Genomic DNA, 16,205 nt, shown 5'->3' with positions numbered 1-16,205 from the left:
GGAGGTTTGTCTGATGTCCTGGTTCACGCCCATGCCGATGATGAATGGCAGTGTGATGATGGAAGTCTTTGTGAAGAGCAACGACCTCGGTCCCTTGGTGGAGGACAAGAGGTGAGGGAGAAGTTTGCAAAGCCAGGCGGAAGCCTTTCAGATTTTGCTCTGCCCGCGCACGCCCAGGAGCTGTGTTCCCTCGAAGCTGAGTTAGTGTGAGCTAGCGCGCAGCTTTTTAGCCTCTGGCTCACACGGTTTTTGTCTCAGCTCATGAAAAATGGCCCCAGATCAAATTAGTTTCTGCAGTCGCTCACGGCTTTGATGCTAGTAGCTAGGCCTCGGATATAGCGGGAGCTCACAGGAGTGCAGCTCTTGAACCTTTCTGACCGTCCCCCCCCACCTTGTTCGTTGAATAGTAGGTGCAGCTGCATAACAATCCCTGGATGAGCTCCACCACCTTTTCCTCTCCTACAAAACGACCCCTGCTAGTAGCTCGCAAAGCAGAATTTCTGCTCACAAGACTCCACAGCTTAGAAGGAACATTGCCTAGGAGGACTCTTCTTTTTTAATATGACAGCCTTCCTCTTCCTTCCTAGGTTCTCCATCAATGTCAATGGCTTTGCAAAGACGGATAAAGAGACAGGTGAAACGGTGTACACGATTGGAGCAAAGGTGGGGTTGTTGCGGATTCCGAAGGGGAGTCTGTGGGGTGCTCGAGGGGCCAGGGGGAGGCCTGAGACCAGCAGTTCTCAAACTTTAGCAATCTGACTCCCATTTAAGATTCCCTCCCCCCCCCCCCCCAGGCTTGCCAATCCCCGGGTCCCAGCGGGGGTTCTTCCGCTTTCCCAGGCTCCTTCCCACCCCCAGTCAGCTGGCCAGCGGGGGGAAGCCCCGCCCCCACAGCCACCATGTGACTTTCCCCCTCCGGAGGCTCCAGTCTCTGATTGGAAAGGCTTCCTTTTGGGATGGTATGGCTGTTGCTTTGAAGAAGCTGGCAGCAACTCGTGAGTAGAAAGGCCAATGCCTCTCTTCAGAGTCACCAGAAACAGGGGTGGGGGCCGGGAGGAGGGAAACGTTTGCTGAGCACTTCATTATTCCCTATGTGGAGATAGATTCTCATAGGGTATAATGGGGAATTGATCTGGAGGTTTCAGGGGCTCTGGGGGAGCTGTTTTTTGAGGTAGAGGAACCAAATTTTTAGTATAGTATTTAGTGCCTCCCCCCAAAGTACCCCCAGAGTTTCAAAACGATTGGACCAGGGGGTCCAGTTCTATGAGCCCCAAAAGAAGGTGCCCCTATCCTTCATTATTTCCTATGGAAGGAAGACATTTTAAAAGGTGTGCTGTCCCTTTAAATGTGATGGCCAGAACTCCCTTGGAGTTCAACTATGCTTGTCACACCCTTGTTCCTGGCTCTGCTTGTCACACCCTTGTTCCTGACTCCACCCCCAAAGTCTCCTGGCTCCACCCCCAAAGCCCCGAGATATTTCTTGAATTGGACTTGGTAACCCCACCCCCCACTAACCCCGTGTCTAACTAAAGGCCATGCACCAAATGACCCCCTCGCCTGAGCTGTGGAGAGGAAGGTGTTAACTGCCACCAGCTCCTTTCTCCTCCTCTCTGAACTCCCCCCCCCCCACTCAGTTGTCCAGGCTTTCCCCAGTTTCCACCCCCCAAATCTTTAGGTGTTTCACAACCCAGAGTGGGCAACCTTAGACAAGGACTCCTCTCTTCCCACCTGTTCTGAGGAGAGGGTCAGGCATGAGTCATGTATCTTCTGGAATCCCACCATTCATGGACCCTCAGGGGTCCATTGGACCCTGTTTGAGAAATAATGCTTTATAGGGGACATCCCCTTTCCCAAGGTAAACGTGTCGAAGACCAGTAGGCTCAGAGGTGTCGGGCTCATTTGTTATGAGGGCTGGATCTTCGCCATGTGTGTCAAAAAATGTCAGGTAGGGGAGATATAAACTTTATAAAGAACACAGACAAACACACATGTTCAGCCTAATCCACCTCACTGGCTTGTTGAGTCGCAGCCAACAGAAGGAAGAGAGGCTTGGCTCAATAGCTCTGCTGTGCGATTGAGAGGGCCTGGCAAAGCTAGCTTTCCTTCCCCCACTTCCTCCCCGAGGGAGGAGCTTTGCTCAGTAGCTCCTGTGCGATTGAGCAAGCCTGGCAAAGCAAGTTGTGATGCAGAATAAGCAAGAGAGAGGGAGAAGGAAGCAGACGACAGTGAGTTGCTCGTGGGCCTGATAGGAGGCCCCTGGGGGCCTGATTCAGCCCCTGGGCTGCATGTTTGACACCCCTGCAGTAGGGCTTCCCCGGCCGACTGGTCTGTCTAATCATGAGCAGCCTGCACTATGTCATGTCTAGGACACGTGCAAGTCCCTTAACAAGTCTGACATCCTTGTCAGGCTGGCTTCTATGGCAGATTTTTATTTGATTGTGGCCCCTTTCTCTACTGCCTGTATAGACCATCCCGGGGCAGAGAGGGGAAAGGGGGTGTATTGATCCAACGGAACCGCTTCAAGGCATCCGGCCTGAATGACACCCAGACCAAGTAATTTTCATGCCCCCCCCCACTTGCCAGGATAAAGAATTAAAGATAAATCTCCAGTTGCCATGAGAGCAAGAGGAGGTTTAAGAACATAAGAGAAGCCATGTTGGATCAAGCCCCTCCAGTCCAACACTCTGACCGATTTCGCACTAGGCTTGTTCCAGGTGGAGAGCCCTTTTGCCCCGGTGGGGCCAGGACACTAGAAGCCCTCCCACTGTGCCCCTCCAAGCACCAAGAATACAAAGCATCACTTGCCCCAGACAGAAAGTTCCAACAATACACTGTGGCTAAGAGCCACTGATGGACCTCTGCTCCATGTGTGCTTATCCAATTCCCTCTTGAAGCTGGCTATGCTTGTAGCTGCCACCACCTCCTGTGGTAGTGAATTATGTTTATCCAATCCCCTCTTGAAGCTGTCTACGCTTGCAGCCACCGCCACCCCCTGTGGCAGTGAATTCCACATGTTAATCACCCTTTGGGTGAAGAAGTTTGCATGTCGAGGAGCAGTGAGCCTTGGGAGAATCTCTCTGCCTTGTCTGATATTTCGGGCCCAGTTTATACAGGCAGGAGAATCAGGTAATAAAAGCTTTACCTGGGCCATGCCTGCTTCAAAGCGCTAGCGGAGGAGGGCATGTTAAAAAGCTCATTCTCTCTCTCTCTCACACACACACACACCTGTGCAAAACCCCGCTTTGTCTGTAGGCTAGCAGGTCAAGGAGAACGTACGTTCGTGTGTTCTCTGCATGTTTCCCCTACTTCCATCCCTCCCCCAGGTGCTAGGGTTTTTGTTGCCGTAAGCGAGCTGCCCACTGGCGCCCCCACCTCCAATTTAAAAAACAGAGAAACGTAGGAGAAATGAAGAAAGTTGAAACTATTTTACATTTTTAATTTACAGGGTTTTATTATTTTTTTTTTAAAAATAAACCGTGAGATTAAGCGATAAAAATTGTGAGAGAACTACGTGATCCTTTTAGCGGGGGGTGCCAGGGACAAGACCTTGTGCATGCGAGAAAGATGCTCTGCCACTGAGCTGTGGCTCCCACCCCATGGCTCTGTTGGAGTAGGAAGGATGAGTGGCAGCATGCAACTTCAACAGGAGCCAGTTTTTAGAAACTGTAATGGGTTCTTCTTCAGCTTTTACAGTTGGTTAGTTTATCCCTGCCAGGCTTCAAGGAGCACACTGCACGGGCGCTGCCCACTTTCGCATTTCCCGGGTCTGTAACAGACCCAGGGAACCAAAACCGGCCGGACAGTGTCTGTGCTCCGTGGAACCTGCTTCCCATTGGGGAAGGGAGGCTTCAAGGAGCACACGCTGCACGTGGGCAGAGGGGGTGCCTGGCAGCACCCCCTGGGCCAGGTGACGCCCTAGGCGGCTGCCTACTTGACCTACTCCCACGCACCGGCCATGCCAATATACATGGCTAGGAAGCAGTGCCAAAAACACACAGATCACTTTCTGCAGCTGTTGGGTTTAAAAAAAAAATTGCTGGATTGCACTGTGTGTCTACATTAGGCCTTATTGTGAAGGACAGATGCTAACCCCGCTCTTGTGCTCTGCTCTCTTCTCCGGCCTCTGCAGTTGACCAACGTGAAGGACTTCCTGTCCCTAAGGGAGGTGTCGCGTCCTTTATGGGCCACTTTCAACCAAGCCCCCGTGGTCATCCTCGGTCGTGTGCCCGGCAGCAAGATCATTCTCATGTCCGATACTCGCTTTGATGATTTCTTCCCGATAGAGGTAAGGAGAGAACGGGCCCTCGCATGGTACATCCCTGATATTTTTGCGGCTGCAGAGGCCTTCTCGGTGGTGGCACGCAGAACGTCCGGCTCTCGACTTGATGGCAGCAGGTTAAATGGGAGCGCCCCTATCCAGATTTGCTGGCGGAAGTCCTATAGTCTGTCTCCAGCATTGCCTGCTAAAAATATCTCAGGAAGCAAATAGGATAGGAAAGCAGGGCTGGTGCCAGTGTACCTCTGCATGCTGTGGTCTCTTGGTGCTCTTTTCGCTTCAGTCCTGCAAGACAAGGGAGGTAGAGTCAGTAGATGATGATGGTGGTGATGATGGTGGTGGTGGTGATGATGATGATCATATGACAATGTGTGTAGAATAGTCAGGAGATCCTAAGGTTGTCTGACAGTCAGAAGTTCCAGCTCTTTAGTGTCATGCACCGCTAGGTGGTGAGCTGCACTGTTTTTTTTTTTTAAGGCAAGAGGCGTTTCAGAGGTGGTTTGCCATCGCCTCTGAAGGAGAGCCAGTTTGGTGTAGTGGTTAAGTGTGCGGACTCTTACCTGGGAGAACCGGGTTTGATTCTCCTACTCCTCCACTTGCAGCTGCTGGAATGGCCTTGGGTCAGCTATAGCTCTGGCAGAGGTTGTCCTTGAAGGGGCAGACTCTTATCTGGGAGAACCGGGTTTGATTCCTCACTCCTCCACTTGCACCTGCTAGCATGGCCTTGGGTCAGCCATAGCTCTGGCAGAGGTTGTCCTTGAAAGGGCAGCTGCTGTGAGAGCCCTCTCAGGCCCACCCACCTCACAGGGTGTCTGTTGTGGGGGAGGAAGGTAAAGGAGATTGTGAGCCGCTCTGAGACTCTTCGGAGTGGAGGGCGGGATATAAATCCAATATCTTCTTCTGCCTGCCCCTGTGTCATGCCCAGGGCTTTTTTTTTTTGGTAAAAACTCATTTGCATATTAGGTCACACCCCCTGATACCAAGCCAACCCACATTGACCATGCTGGCTGGGGCTGATGGGAGTTGTAGGCAAAAAAACATCTGGAAGGTACCGTTGGCCACCCCTGAGCTAGCAGAATAAGCAAATGTCGGGGCATGATCTTATCTCTCTCTGCATGCGTACAATAAAGGCAATGTTTGATGGCTATGCACAGGACTAAGGTGTCGAGGAAGTGGGATTGAGGTAACAATCTGGGCAGCCCAAACCTCAAATGCTTTCCCAAAATACCAGCTAATCAGCTACCTTACGTAGATCTGGTCAGGTGCTTACCTCAGCCTGGCGTGCAATAATAGCAGGACGCCCCTGTTTTTCCTTGGAGGTCTCCCATCCCAGTGCTTGCCAGGGCTGACCCCACTTATCTTCTGAGATCTGATGAGATCAGGCTAGCCTGGGCCATCTCGGTCAAGGCGTAGTCAGTAGACAATGGAAGTGACAGACCATGGCGGCTGCCGGTCCGTGGGCAGTGTTCTGTGGATCCTTTTAAAGCACAAAGTGCTGGCAAAACCAGGCTTCAAATTGGCTTAGCGTTCCCTCTCTCTTTCTTCAAGTAGCCCTGGAGACTGTGCATTTCCTGAGGGCGGTAGAACAGGGGTGTCAAACATGCAGTTCGGGGGCCAAATCAGGCCCCAGGAGGGCTGCTATCAGGCCCTCGAGCAACTGGCTGTCATTTGCTTCCTTCTCCATCTCTCTTGCTTCCTTCTGCATCACAGCTTGCTTTGCCAGGCTTCCTCAATTGCACAGGAGCTACAGAGCAAAGCCTCTATTTTCTCCATTGGCTGAGGCTCCTCCCTTGGGGAGGAAGGGGGGAGGAATCGCTTGTTTTGCCAAGCTCTCTCAATCGCACAGTAGAGCTACTGAGCGAAGCCTCTCTTCCTTCTATTGACTGAGGCTTCCCCTCCACCCAGTCCCTGAGAAAGGAAGGAAACTCCTTGACTACTGATAAGGGTGGGGGTGGGATGGGGAGAAAGTAATGGTGATCCCACAGTAAATTCCGCTGGAAAAATCTCCTATTTCAAAAGGCGTGCCCAGTATGAAACTAACCAGTCAGGAGAAACCAAGCTTAGAACACTACTCAGGTTTTCTCATTAGTATGTAGAATATATACACCGCAATTCTCGATAGAAATTGGAGAGAGAGAGAAAGATCTGGAATGCATGCACAGCATTCGAAGTAAACCCCAACCGGATTGACTTCAGTAGAAACCAGAAATAAGCTGTGTATGCAGAATGGACCCTTGTTACTGGCTGCCCTCATCCCAATGAAAGGATTTTCCATGGCTGCAATAGCAGTTGCAGCCACTGGAGGATCAGGAGTTCTGGTGAACACCTGGCCTTTCCTTAGTCAGCATGTAGTCAGCATCTCTCTTCAGGCTTTCCTTTTTATCATCATCATCTCTTTCTCTTACCCCCTGGGACTTTCCTTCGCTTCTTTTAATTCCCCCTTTATGGTTCTTTTGCAAAGCGAGGAGGGAGGTAGTGTATTTGGTTCCGCCTCCTGCAGCAGCCATTTTGGCATTTTGAGATGGCACACACCTTTCGCTCTCACAATTCCAAAAGTTGTCTGCAAATTCCAAAAGGTGTCTGCAGGCTCTAAAATGTTGGGGACCCCTTCAATAGAGGATGGCGATGCCAAGACACGTGGCGGATTTGCCATGGTGAACTTATACCAATGGGAGCAGCCCCTGTCTCTCTTCCTAAGACAAGTTCCCCTTTGCCGTTTCCTCCCCTTCCTCTGCAGGTGGCCATTGATAGCTGCTGGATTGGCTCCCTCTCGTGCCCGCAGCAGAACTTCTCCTCCTCCATTGTGGACACCATCGCCACAGAAAGCACCCTCTTTATCCGACAGAACCAACTGGTCTATTACTTCACCGGAAGTTACAGCGCTTTGCACATGGAAACCTCAGGGTCTGGTATGTGAGCCTGAGGAGACTTTATCCTCAACCCCCACCTCCGCTCTGACCCTGGGTACATTTTTTAAGTCTGTACCCAGGGCTTTTTTTTTGTAGCAGGAACTCCTTTGCATATTAGGCCACACACCCCGATGTAGCCAATCCTGCTGGAGCTTACAGGTAGGGCCGGCTCGCCCACTAGGCAAATTAGACATTTGCCTAAGGTGCTGGGAGGGAGGGTGCCAATTTGGGCTCCCCCCTCCTGGCACCCCAGACAAATGCCTAATCCCCCCCCCGCTTGCCTGCAAGCTTGCTGGCTCTCCTCAGCAGCGGCAGTGGCGGAGTGGTGGCAAGCCACCTGCTGTGCCCCCCCAAGGGTGCGCTCAGAGGAGCGACGCCAGCCTTCTCCTTATGCACCTGGACGGGCAATACCGTGTTCTCTCTTAAGAGAGAGTCCAACAAGGCTTCGCTCCCCCCTCTCTTCCGGTTCCAGAAGGGAGTGGGGAGCGAAGCTTCATCAGGCACTATCTTGAGAATGTGGTACTGTCCGTTGAAGTAGTGGGCAAGAAGAAGGCTGAAGTTGCTCCTCTGAGTGCACCAGGGGCGGCTGGAATGTGGCACCGCATTGCGTAATAACCAGTGCTCCCTTTAAGCCAGGGGTGTCAAAACTGTGGCCCGGTGGCCAGATCAGGCCCTCGGAGGGGTCCTACCAGGCCCACAAGCAAAATCAACAGTAGGTTTGCAACTTACAGATGCACCTGAACAGCATACTCAAGATTGCTACAGTACAGATATTGTCTCCAGTTTTTGATGCAATTATTCAGAACAAAAGGTGTCAAGTATCAGAGACTGTTAAATGAACAAAATATTTTAAGAGTGCTAATGTTTTAAGCATGTTTTATTTTATGTTTTTTTAAAAACCTTTAATTGTGTTTGTGTCTTCTACCTAGCATTACATTTTATGACCACACATGGCCCAACCCACCAAGGTCTCATTTATGTCAGATCTGGCCCTCATAACAAATGAGTTTGACACCCCTGCTCTAAGCTGTGGAGTCTTGTGAGCAAAAATTCTGCTTGTGAGTTACTAGCATTAAAGTTTTGAGCAAGTGATTTGGCTACTGCATAAATTAGTTCGCTCTGGGGCCATCCTTCCTGAGCTAAGACAAGAATGCGCGATCCAGAGACTGAGAAACTGTGCTAGCTCGCACTAACTCAGTTTAGAGGGAACACTGATGTGGTCTATGATTAATGTAACAAATGGTTTCTCTGCCCTTTTCATTGAGGAGTAGGCTTGCCAAGTCCAATTCAAGAAATGGGGACTTTGGGGGTGGAGCCAGGAGACTTTGGGAAATGGAGCCAGGAGACATTGGGGGTGGATCCAGGAGCAAGGGTGTGACAAGCATAACTGAACTCCAAAGGGAGTTCTGGCCATCACATTTAAAGGGACTGCATGCCTTTTAAAATGCCTGCCTTCCCTAGGAAATAATGAAGGATAGGGGCACCTTCTTTTGGGGCTCTTAGAATTGGACCCCTTGGTCCAATCCTTTTGAAACTTGGGGTTTTTTGGGGGGGAGAGGCACTGGATGCTATACTGAAAATTTGGTGCCTCTACCTCAGCAGACCCCCCCGCTCGAGCCCTAGATACCCGCAGATCAATTCTCCATTATTTCCTATGGGAATGTCTCCATAGGGAATAATAGCATTCCCAGCAGACATTTCCCTCCCCTAATCCTGCTTTCTGATTACTCTGAAACAGGGGGAGGGCCTCTACAGCGGGAGATCCCCTGCCCCCACCCGGGGATTCAAAAAGTCCCAGTGTACAAAATTCTCTGATACAGTCCAGACTTCAGTACTTAGAATACTGTTTTTCATGGAAACAAATCCTCGGAAAAGGAATAATACGAGACCGGTTTCGGCCACGCCTTCCTCAGTCACGAGTTGCACCTCACATCACTGCGCATTTCTCTTCCAATTTCATAGACGTTCATTTGCTAGCGGGAGGAGAAATGCGCAGTGAGGTGCGGTGACTGAGGAAGGCGTGGCCGAAACCGGTCTCCTATTATTCCTTCTCCGAGGTTTTGTTTCCATGAAAAATAGTATTCTAAGTACTGGAGTCTGGACTGTATCAGAGAATTTTGTACACTGGGACTTTTTGCATTCTTTATGTAATTTTGTTGCATTATGTCTTTAGATAATATATCTTTAAGAATCTTGTATGCGCTACATTGAAATTTTTTGCCAAATATTTACCGGGTATCCTCTATATTTACCAAACCCACCTGGGGACTGGCAACCCTAATGAGGAGTCCCTGATTGATTGCTTGGTTAATTGATTTAGAACATTTCAGTGCTGCTTGTCTGTCTTATGAGTGTTCGAAGTACCCCTGGGCTTTATGGAAACACCACTGCTTTAAAAAGAAGCATGACCCTTCCTGCCCTCCCCTTCTCTCCCTGACGTTTCTTTAGTGCTGTGGACGCGCATATTGAACAACATCTGCGTAAAGAAGTTGAGCCCAGTGGATTTCTCTATAAACAATACCGAATACGTGATTGCGATCGGTGGTGGCTGGCAAGAGGGAGAATTCTTTCTGATTAGCGTGAAAGGTACGCTCCCTGCGACACACGACAGCATGATGCGCCCTCCCGTTGTCCTCCCAACAGTTGGAACGAGAGCCTCGGAACTTGAAGCTAGGTTTGAACGGGGCTCAGGTGGCGCTGGAGTTGTCCAACATAGCACCTGTCGACAGGTACTGGACAACCGGTAAGGGGTTCCTGAAAACTGGATCCAAATGGCAGAGAGAGCTGCCAGAGCAACGGATGGGTTTATCTGCTTGTTCTTTCGAGATTGTCGTGTATTGGGGTCTTATGAAACTGTTTTGGGGTCTTTCATGTTCTCTGCTAATCTCTGTTTTGGTGTCTTTCACAGGGGTCGTTTTGTAGAAAAATAGGTGGTGGAGCTCATTAGCATAACTCATTAGCATATCCCCCCAGCGAAAAGCAACTCGATGCAAGAAAGGAGAGCCCCGGGTGAGTGAGGCCTGCTTGGGCTGGCTAGAGATCCAGTCAGCCTAAGCAGGCCTTGCTTGCCTGGGGTCCTCCTGGGCCGCCCCACCCCCAGTCAATAGGCCAGCAAGCCACCCACCGCCCAAAATCACATAAGAAGTGGAGGAAGGGCGGTGTGGGCTTCTCCAGGGGTTAAAGAGGGCTGCTGGGGGTGTGGCAAAGCCCCTGGTGGCTGCCTGGCTGGCTGCCCGCTCTCCTAATCCAGGAATCGTTATGCAACTGCACCTCCAATTCAATGGAGAAGGTAGGTGGAGAGGAAGAGGTGGAACCCTCAGAAAGGTTCAGGAGCTGCACTCCTGTGAGCTCCTGCTGAGTCTGAGGCCTGGCCTTTCCTAATCTGCTAATCCCACTATTCAAACCTGAGCTCTCCCTAGAAGCTAAAATGACCAAACTGAGGCTATCGTACTCTGGTCATGTGATAAGGAGACGAGTCACTGGAAAAGACAGCAGTGCTGGGAAAAGTGGACGGCGGCAGGAAAAGGGGAAGGCCCAAGACGAGATGGCTTGATTCAATCCAGGAAGCCGTGGCCCTCAGGTTGCAAGACTTCAGCAAGGCTGTTAATGATAGGAAGTTTCGGAGGTCGTTAATCCGTAGGGTCGGCATAAGTCAGACGTGATTCGCTGGCACAAAACACAAATCTATTCATTCATTCATTCGATCTATCGATCAATCAATTAATTAATTAAATTTAGTTTAATTTATATCCCACCCTCCCCGCCAAAGGCAGGCTCAGGGCTGCTCACAAACCAAGGGTCGACAAACACATTAGTGACCGATACAATAAAACAACAATAAAAACATAAAACATAAAGACAACTTAAAACATTTGCACGCGCTGCTATCATAATTTCAGGCAGCGATTTAAATTCTTGTAGGTAGCTAAGAGAACACAAGAGAAGCCATGTTGGATCAGGCCAGTGGCCCATCCAGTCCAACACTCTGTATCACACAGTGGCCAAAAAAAAGGAGGTTCACAAGTAGGGCTAGAAGCCCTTCTACTTTGCTCTCCCCCCCCCCCCCCATAAGCACCAAGAATACAGAGCATCACTGTCCCAGACAGAGTTCCAACAATATACTGTGGCTACTCAGAGATCTCAGGATCGCCATAGCGTAGTGAAGTAGGCCATTGGTGGTGTTCTTACAGGCCAGTCCCATTGCTGCAGATGTTACCATTCATGTTAATGCCTGGCAGAAGAGTGCCGTTTTGCAGGCCCTGCAGAACTGTAAGAGCTCTTGCAGGGCCCTAACCTCCTCCAGCAAGTCATTCCACCAGCTAGGGGCAGCAACGGAAAAGGCCCTGGCTCTCATTGTTTTGAGCTTCGCTTCTCTGATGCTGGGAACTGTCAACGGGTTTTGAGACAAAAACAGTGTTCACCAACAGAGGCATTATTCGTATTTTTTAAAACCCATTTCTGTCATTCTCCGTTGCCTCAGGCACTAGGAGCAAAGAGCATGACTAACGCATTAATTAAACAAATGTCAGGGAGGGGGCAAGCCCACTCCTCCACTTGCAGCTGCTGGCATGGCCTTGGGTCAGCCATAGCTCTGGTAGAGGTTGTCCTTGAAAAGGCAGACTCTTATCTGGGAGAACCGGATTTGATTCCCCACTCCTCCACTTGCAGCTGCTGGAATGGCCTTGGGTCAGCTATAGCTCTGGCAGAGCTTGTCCTTGAAAGGGCAGACTCTTATCTGGGAGAACCGGGTTTGATTCCCCACTCCTCCACTTACAGCTGCTGGAATGGCCTTGGGTCAGCCATAGCTCTGGCAGAGGCTGTCCTTGAAAGGGCAGACTCTTATCCGGGAGAACCGGGTTTGATTTCCCACTCCTCCACTTGCAGCTGCTGGAATGGCCTTGGGTCAGCCATAGTTTTCGTGGGAGTTGTCCTTGAAAGGGCAGCTGCTGGGAGAGCTCTCTCAGACCCACCTACCTCACAGGGTGTCTGTTATGGGGGAGGAAGGGAAAGGAGATTGTAAGCTGCTCTGAGACTCTGATTCAGAGAGAAGGGTGGGTTATAAATCTACCGTCTTCTTCTTCCCCACTCCTCCACTTGCAGCTGCTGGACTGGCCTTGGGTCAGCCATAGCTTTCGCAGGAGTTGTCCTTGAAAGGGCAGTTGCTGGGAGAGCTCTCTCAGCCCCACAGGGTGTCTGTTATGGGGGAGGAAGGGAAAGGAGATTGTAAGCCACTCTGAGACTCTGTTTCAGAGAGAAGGGTGGGTTATAAATCTACTGACTTCTTCCCCACTCCTCCACTTGCAGCTGCTGGATTGGCCTTGGATCAGCCATAGCTTTCACAGGAGTTGTCCTTGAAAGGGCAGTTGCTCGGAGAGCTCTCTCAGCCCCACCTACCTCACAGGGTGTCTGTTGTGGGGGAGGAAGGAAAAGGAGATTGTAAGCCGTTCTGAGACTCTGATTCAGAGAGATGGGTGGGGCATAAATCTATGGCCTTCTTCTTCCCCACTCCTCCACTTGCAGCTGTTGGAATGGCCTTGGGTCAGCCATAGCTCTGGCAGAGGTTGTCCTTGAAAGGGCAGCTGCTGGGAGAGCCCTCTCAGCCCCACCTACCTCACAGGGTGTCTGTTGTGGGGGTGGGGGAAGGTAAAGGAGTTTGTGACCGCTCTGAGACTCTTGAGATTCAGAGTATGGGGTGGGATCTAAATCCAATCTTTAAAAAAGCCAAGGGGTGTGTGGCACAAACCTACTCGCAGTTAAATATTTTGTCCACTGGGAAAGGAGGGAGGAAGGAGGGAGCCAGGCATTTTACTCTACCCGTTCTTTCCCATGTTTTGCAGATGGCATTGTGAAGGTCTCCGGCTCCATGAAGCCTAAGAACGGGACAGTGTGCAGGTTTTTACGCCGTAGGTCTTTCTTAGTCCTTCTTTCAGTCTGTGGGTTCCTCCTCCCCAACCCCTGCAAACATTATCTTGGTAACCGCCGCACAGCCCCAGGCAGCTGTAGGTGGCAGAGTGTTTTTTCTTTTTTTTGTCGTGATGGCAAAGCTTTAACACTCCAGATGTTTCTGGCAATGTGTTCTCATCCTTGGCTAATCGCTATTCAGGAGCAAAAGTACTCCCACCTATAAAAGAGATGTGGCCTGGGACCGTACACTATGTTACAGCTCTTCAGCTGTTATCGAAAACAAGGGTGTCAAACATGCGGCCCGGGGGCCAAATCAGGCTCTTGGAGTGCTCCTATCAGGCCCCTGAACAATTGGCTGTCATCTGCTTCCCTCTCTCTTGCTTCCTTCTGCATCAGAGCTTGCTTTGCCAGGCTTGCTCAATCGTACAGGAGCTACAGAGCAAAGCCTCTATTTTCTCCATTGTCTGAGGCTCCTCCTTTGGGGAGGAAGGGGGAAGGAATAGCTTGCTTTGCCAGGCGCTCTCAATTGTACAGCGAGCTACTGAGCCAAGCCTCTCTTTCTTCTATTGGCTGAGGCTCCTTCCCCTCCTAGTCCCCTGGGGAAGGAAGGAAAGAGCCAGAGCTTCCTTTGCCCAGTTCCTTGTATACCATGGGAGAGATACAAAGAAAGCACCTTTAAGACCAACAAGTGCTAATGTTTTTTCATGTTTTTTAAAAAAAGCTTTAATTGTGTTTGTCTGAGTCCTTCGTAAAGTTTATATCTCTGCTACCTAATCTTAAATGGGTACACATACGGCCCAACCCGATATGGCTCGGCCCAACAAGGTCTCATTTATGTCAGATCTGGCCCTCATAACAAATGAGTTTGACACCCCTGTGACTTAAAACATCTGTGCACTTCAAGTAGACTGCTTTAGCTACCAGTACTTTCCCTCACGAAATCTTGTGATTTGTAGTTTCTGGGCAGTAGGGAAGGGGGATAGGAATCGTATCAGATTCTTAGTATCCACACAGAAATGCAATTCCCATGGTTCTTTGTGTGCAGGAGGGGTGGGATTGTTGAGCTGGTATAAAACTAATATAAAGGTGAAGACAGATGTAAGGTTTGTAGAGCGGAAAAGCCAGGCCCTTAATCAGGATTTTTGTTTAGTGGGGCACATTTTTTGTGGGGGCCCTAATTATTATGCTTTAAGTGTGTAACTTGGTTCCGTTGCTTCAGAACAACATTTCTTTTAACCGGCTTCTCAGGTCTGACTCAGCAAGGCCGGTTGAATTTGGCTGCCTTTTACTGAACAGTAGCATCAATACTAACGTGTTAAAAATTTGCAAACAGAGATGCTATGGGTAGGGTAGAATGTTCACATAGTAAGACCTACAGAATGCCTTGGACCTAAAATTAAAGTTAAGACCAACACTTTCATTAGTAAATAAATAAACGGCCCCTCCAACCAGCTGATTGGAGGGGCCATAAATGTAGAACAGAGGTTTGATTAGAGGGGCCTGGAACCCCTTGAAAACCCTCTAGCTATGGGCCTGGGGAGAGCTGGTTCTGAAGGGCTTCCCCTGGGATTCTATGCACAGCCTTTCCTTGCCTTCAGCGGGGACACCTAAATAAAAGAAATGGATGACCCTGCAGGCTCTCTGCAAAATAAAGTCTTTTAGCAGAGACCATGTTCTGTATTCTGTGTTGCAACCGCAGCCATGTCTAGTAAGGTTGCCAACTCCAGCTTGGAAAATTCCTGGAGTTCTGGGAGCAGTTTCTGGGAAGGATAGAGTTTGGGGAAGGAGCGTAGCGCGGATGTGATACCATACAGCCCGCTCTCTGAGCTGCCCTTTAATCCATTCTGGAGTTCATTTGTAATTCCAGAAGAACCTTGGCCCCCGCCTGCCGATTGTGCAACGCACAAAGAGCAATGCGGATAATGGAGCAGGGAAAACAGGTAAAAACCTCCGCGAAGACCAGCCTCCTATCATATACAAAATTACACATTTACTTGCAATTAATGATGACACAATTTTACACAATTTTTACAAAATAATGATACAAAATAAGGAATGTCAACGGCCCCACCCACAGTCATTCAAGAGACAAATTAATGTCCAAACTTCCTTATCAGTTGGGTGCCGGTCCAGATTCTAACGATGAAGTTCTCCACGGAGACCTATATTCAGTTGCACAGCTAGGCACACAAAGTGATACACGACACAGTAGTACTTTCTCCCATGTTTTGCTGTCTGCCTGTATGAGCTTTCCAAAGACACTTCAAAATTTAAAGTCTGCCGCTTAAGATCGCTTCCATTGACCATGCCAAATTTGAATTTGCTCGAAGAAACAAATAGTGAAACATGGGAGAAAGTACTACCGGGTCGCGTATCGCTTGGTGTGCCTAGCTGTGCAACTGAATATAGGAGCATAAGTCTCCTTGGAGAACTTCATCGCTGGAATCTGGACCGGCAGCCAATTGATAAGGAAGTTTGGACGTTAATTTGTCTCTTGGATGACTGTAGGTGAGGCCGTTGACATTCCTTATTTTGTATCATTATTTTGTAAAAATTGTGTCATTATTAATTGCAAGTAAATTTGTAATTTTGTATATGACAGGAGGCTGGTCTTCGCGGAGGTTTTTACCTATTTACCTGCCCAGCCTGGAGATTGGCAACCCTCATTTCTAGATATACACATACACGCACTACCTCCTGATCCAGTGTATTGCCAAACCCCAAGTGACATTTCCCCCCTTACCTTGCAGTCCTGAAATGTACCATCCTTTGGGTTGTCTTTGCTACTACAAGGAACAGATTCATTCTGCTGGTGAAAGGCTTGATGAGAGGCGAGCATTACATCGTGGGATACAGTCGAGGTTAGACCAACTGCTATCAGTACTTCCCCCCCCCCCAAAAGGAGATATGATTTGACTGAGTGAAATCATTTGTACTTCCGCTTTTCCAGACAAGGTTGGATCCCATGGACCTGGTTCCACTGGATCCAACCCACGTGACCCAACACTAAAAATACACCCAATATGCAAAAGAATGTTATGGCGCGATAAAACTGTTGGTCAATACAAAACCAGTGGAAAAAATCAAATAACCATAAGGTAGATTTTGTCCAAGCT

The 16,205-nt window shown here is 49.5% G+C and overlaps 1 protein-coding gene across 1 annotated transcript in view; it reads left to right on the top strand.

The window, feature by feature from the left end:
- Positions 1-16,205, top strand: part of LOC132585881 (cation channel sperm-associated auxiliary subunit gamma-like) — a 79,899-nt gene that overhangs the window by 8,030 nt on the left and 55,664 nt on the right. The window contains exons 4-10 of the mRNA XM_060257758.1: positions 1-111; positions 588-663; positions 4,130-4,285; positions 7,014-7,185; positions 9,634-9,771; positions 13,023-13,085; positions 15,840-15,950. The exon at positions 1-111 is cut by the window's left edge and continues 16 nt beyond it. Coding sequence (XP_060113741.1) covers positions 1-111; positions 588-663; positions 4,130-4,285; positions 7,014-7,185; positions 9,634-9,771; positions 13,023-13,085; positions 15,840-15,950 — 827 coding nt within the window. The remainder of the gene's footprint in view (positions 112-587; positions 664-4,129; positions 4,286-7,013; positions 7,186-9,633; positions 9,772-13,022; positions 13,086-15,839; positions 15,951-16,205) is intronic.

Source organism: Heteronotia binoei, chromosome 17 (genome assembly GCF_032191835.1).
Source record: "Heteronotia binoei isolate CCM8104 ecotype False Entrance Well chromosome 17, APGP_CSIRO_Hbin_v1, whole genome shotgun sequence".
Classification (NCBI taxonomy): domain Eukaryota; kingdom Metazoa; phylum Chordata; class Lepidosauria; order Squamata; family Gekkonidae; genus Heteronotia; species Heteronotia binoei.
The sequence above is the reverse complement of the archived record's forward strand: the minus strand, read 5'-3'. Positions and strand labels throughout refer to the sequence as shown.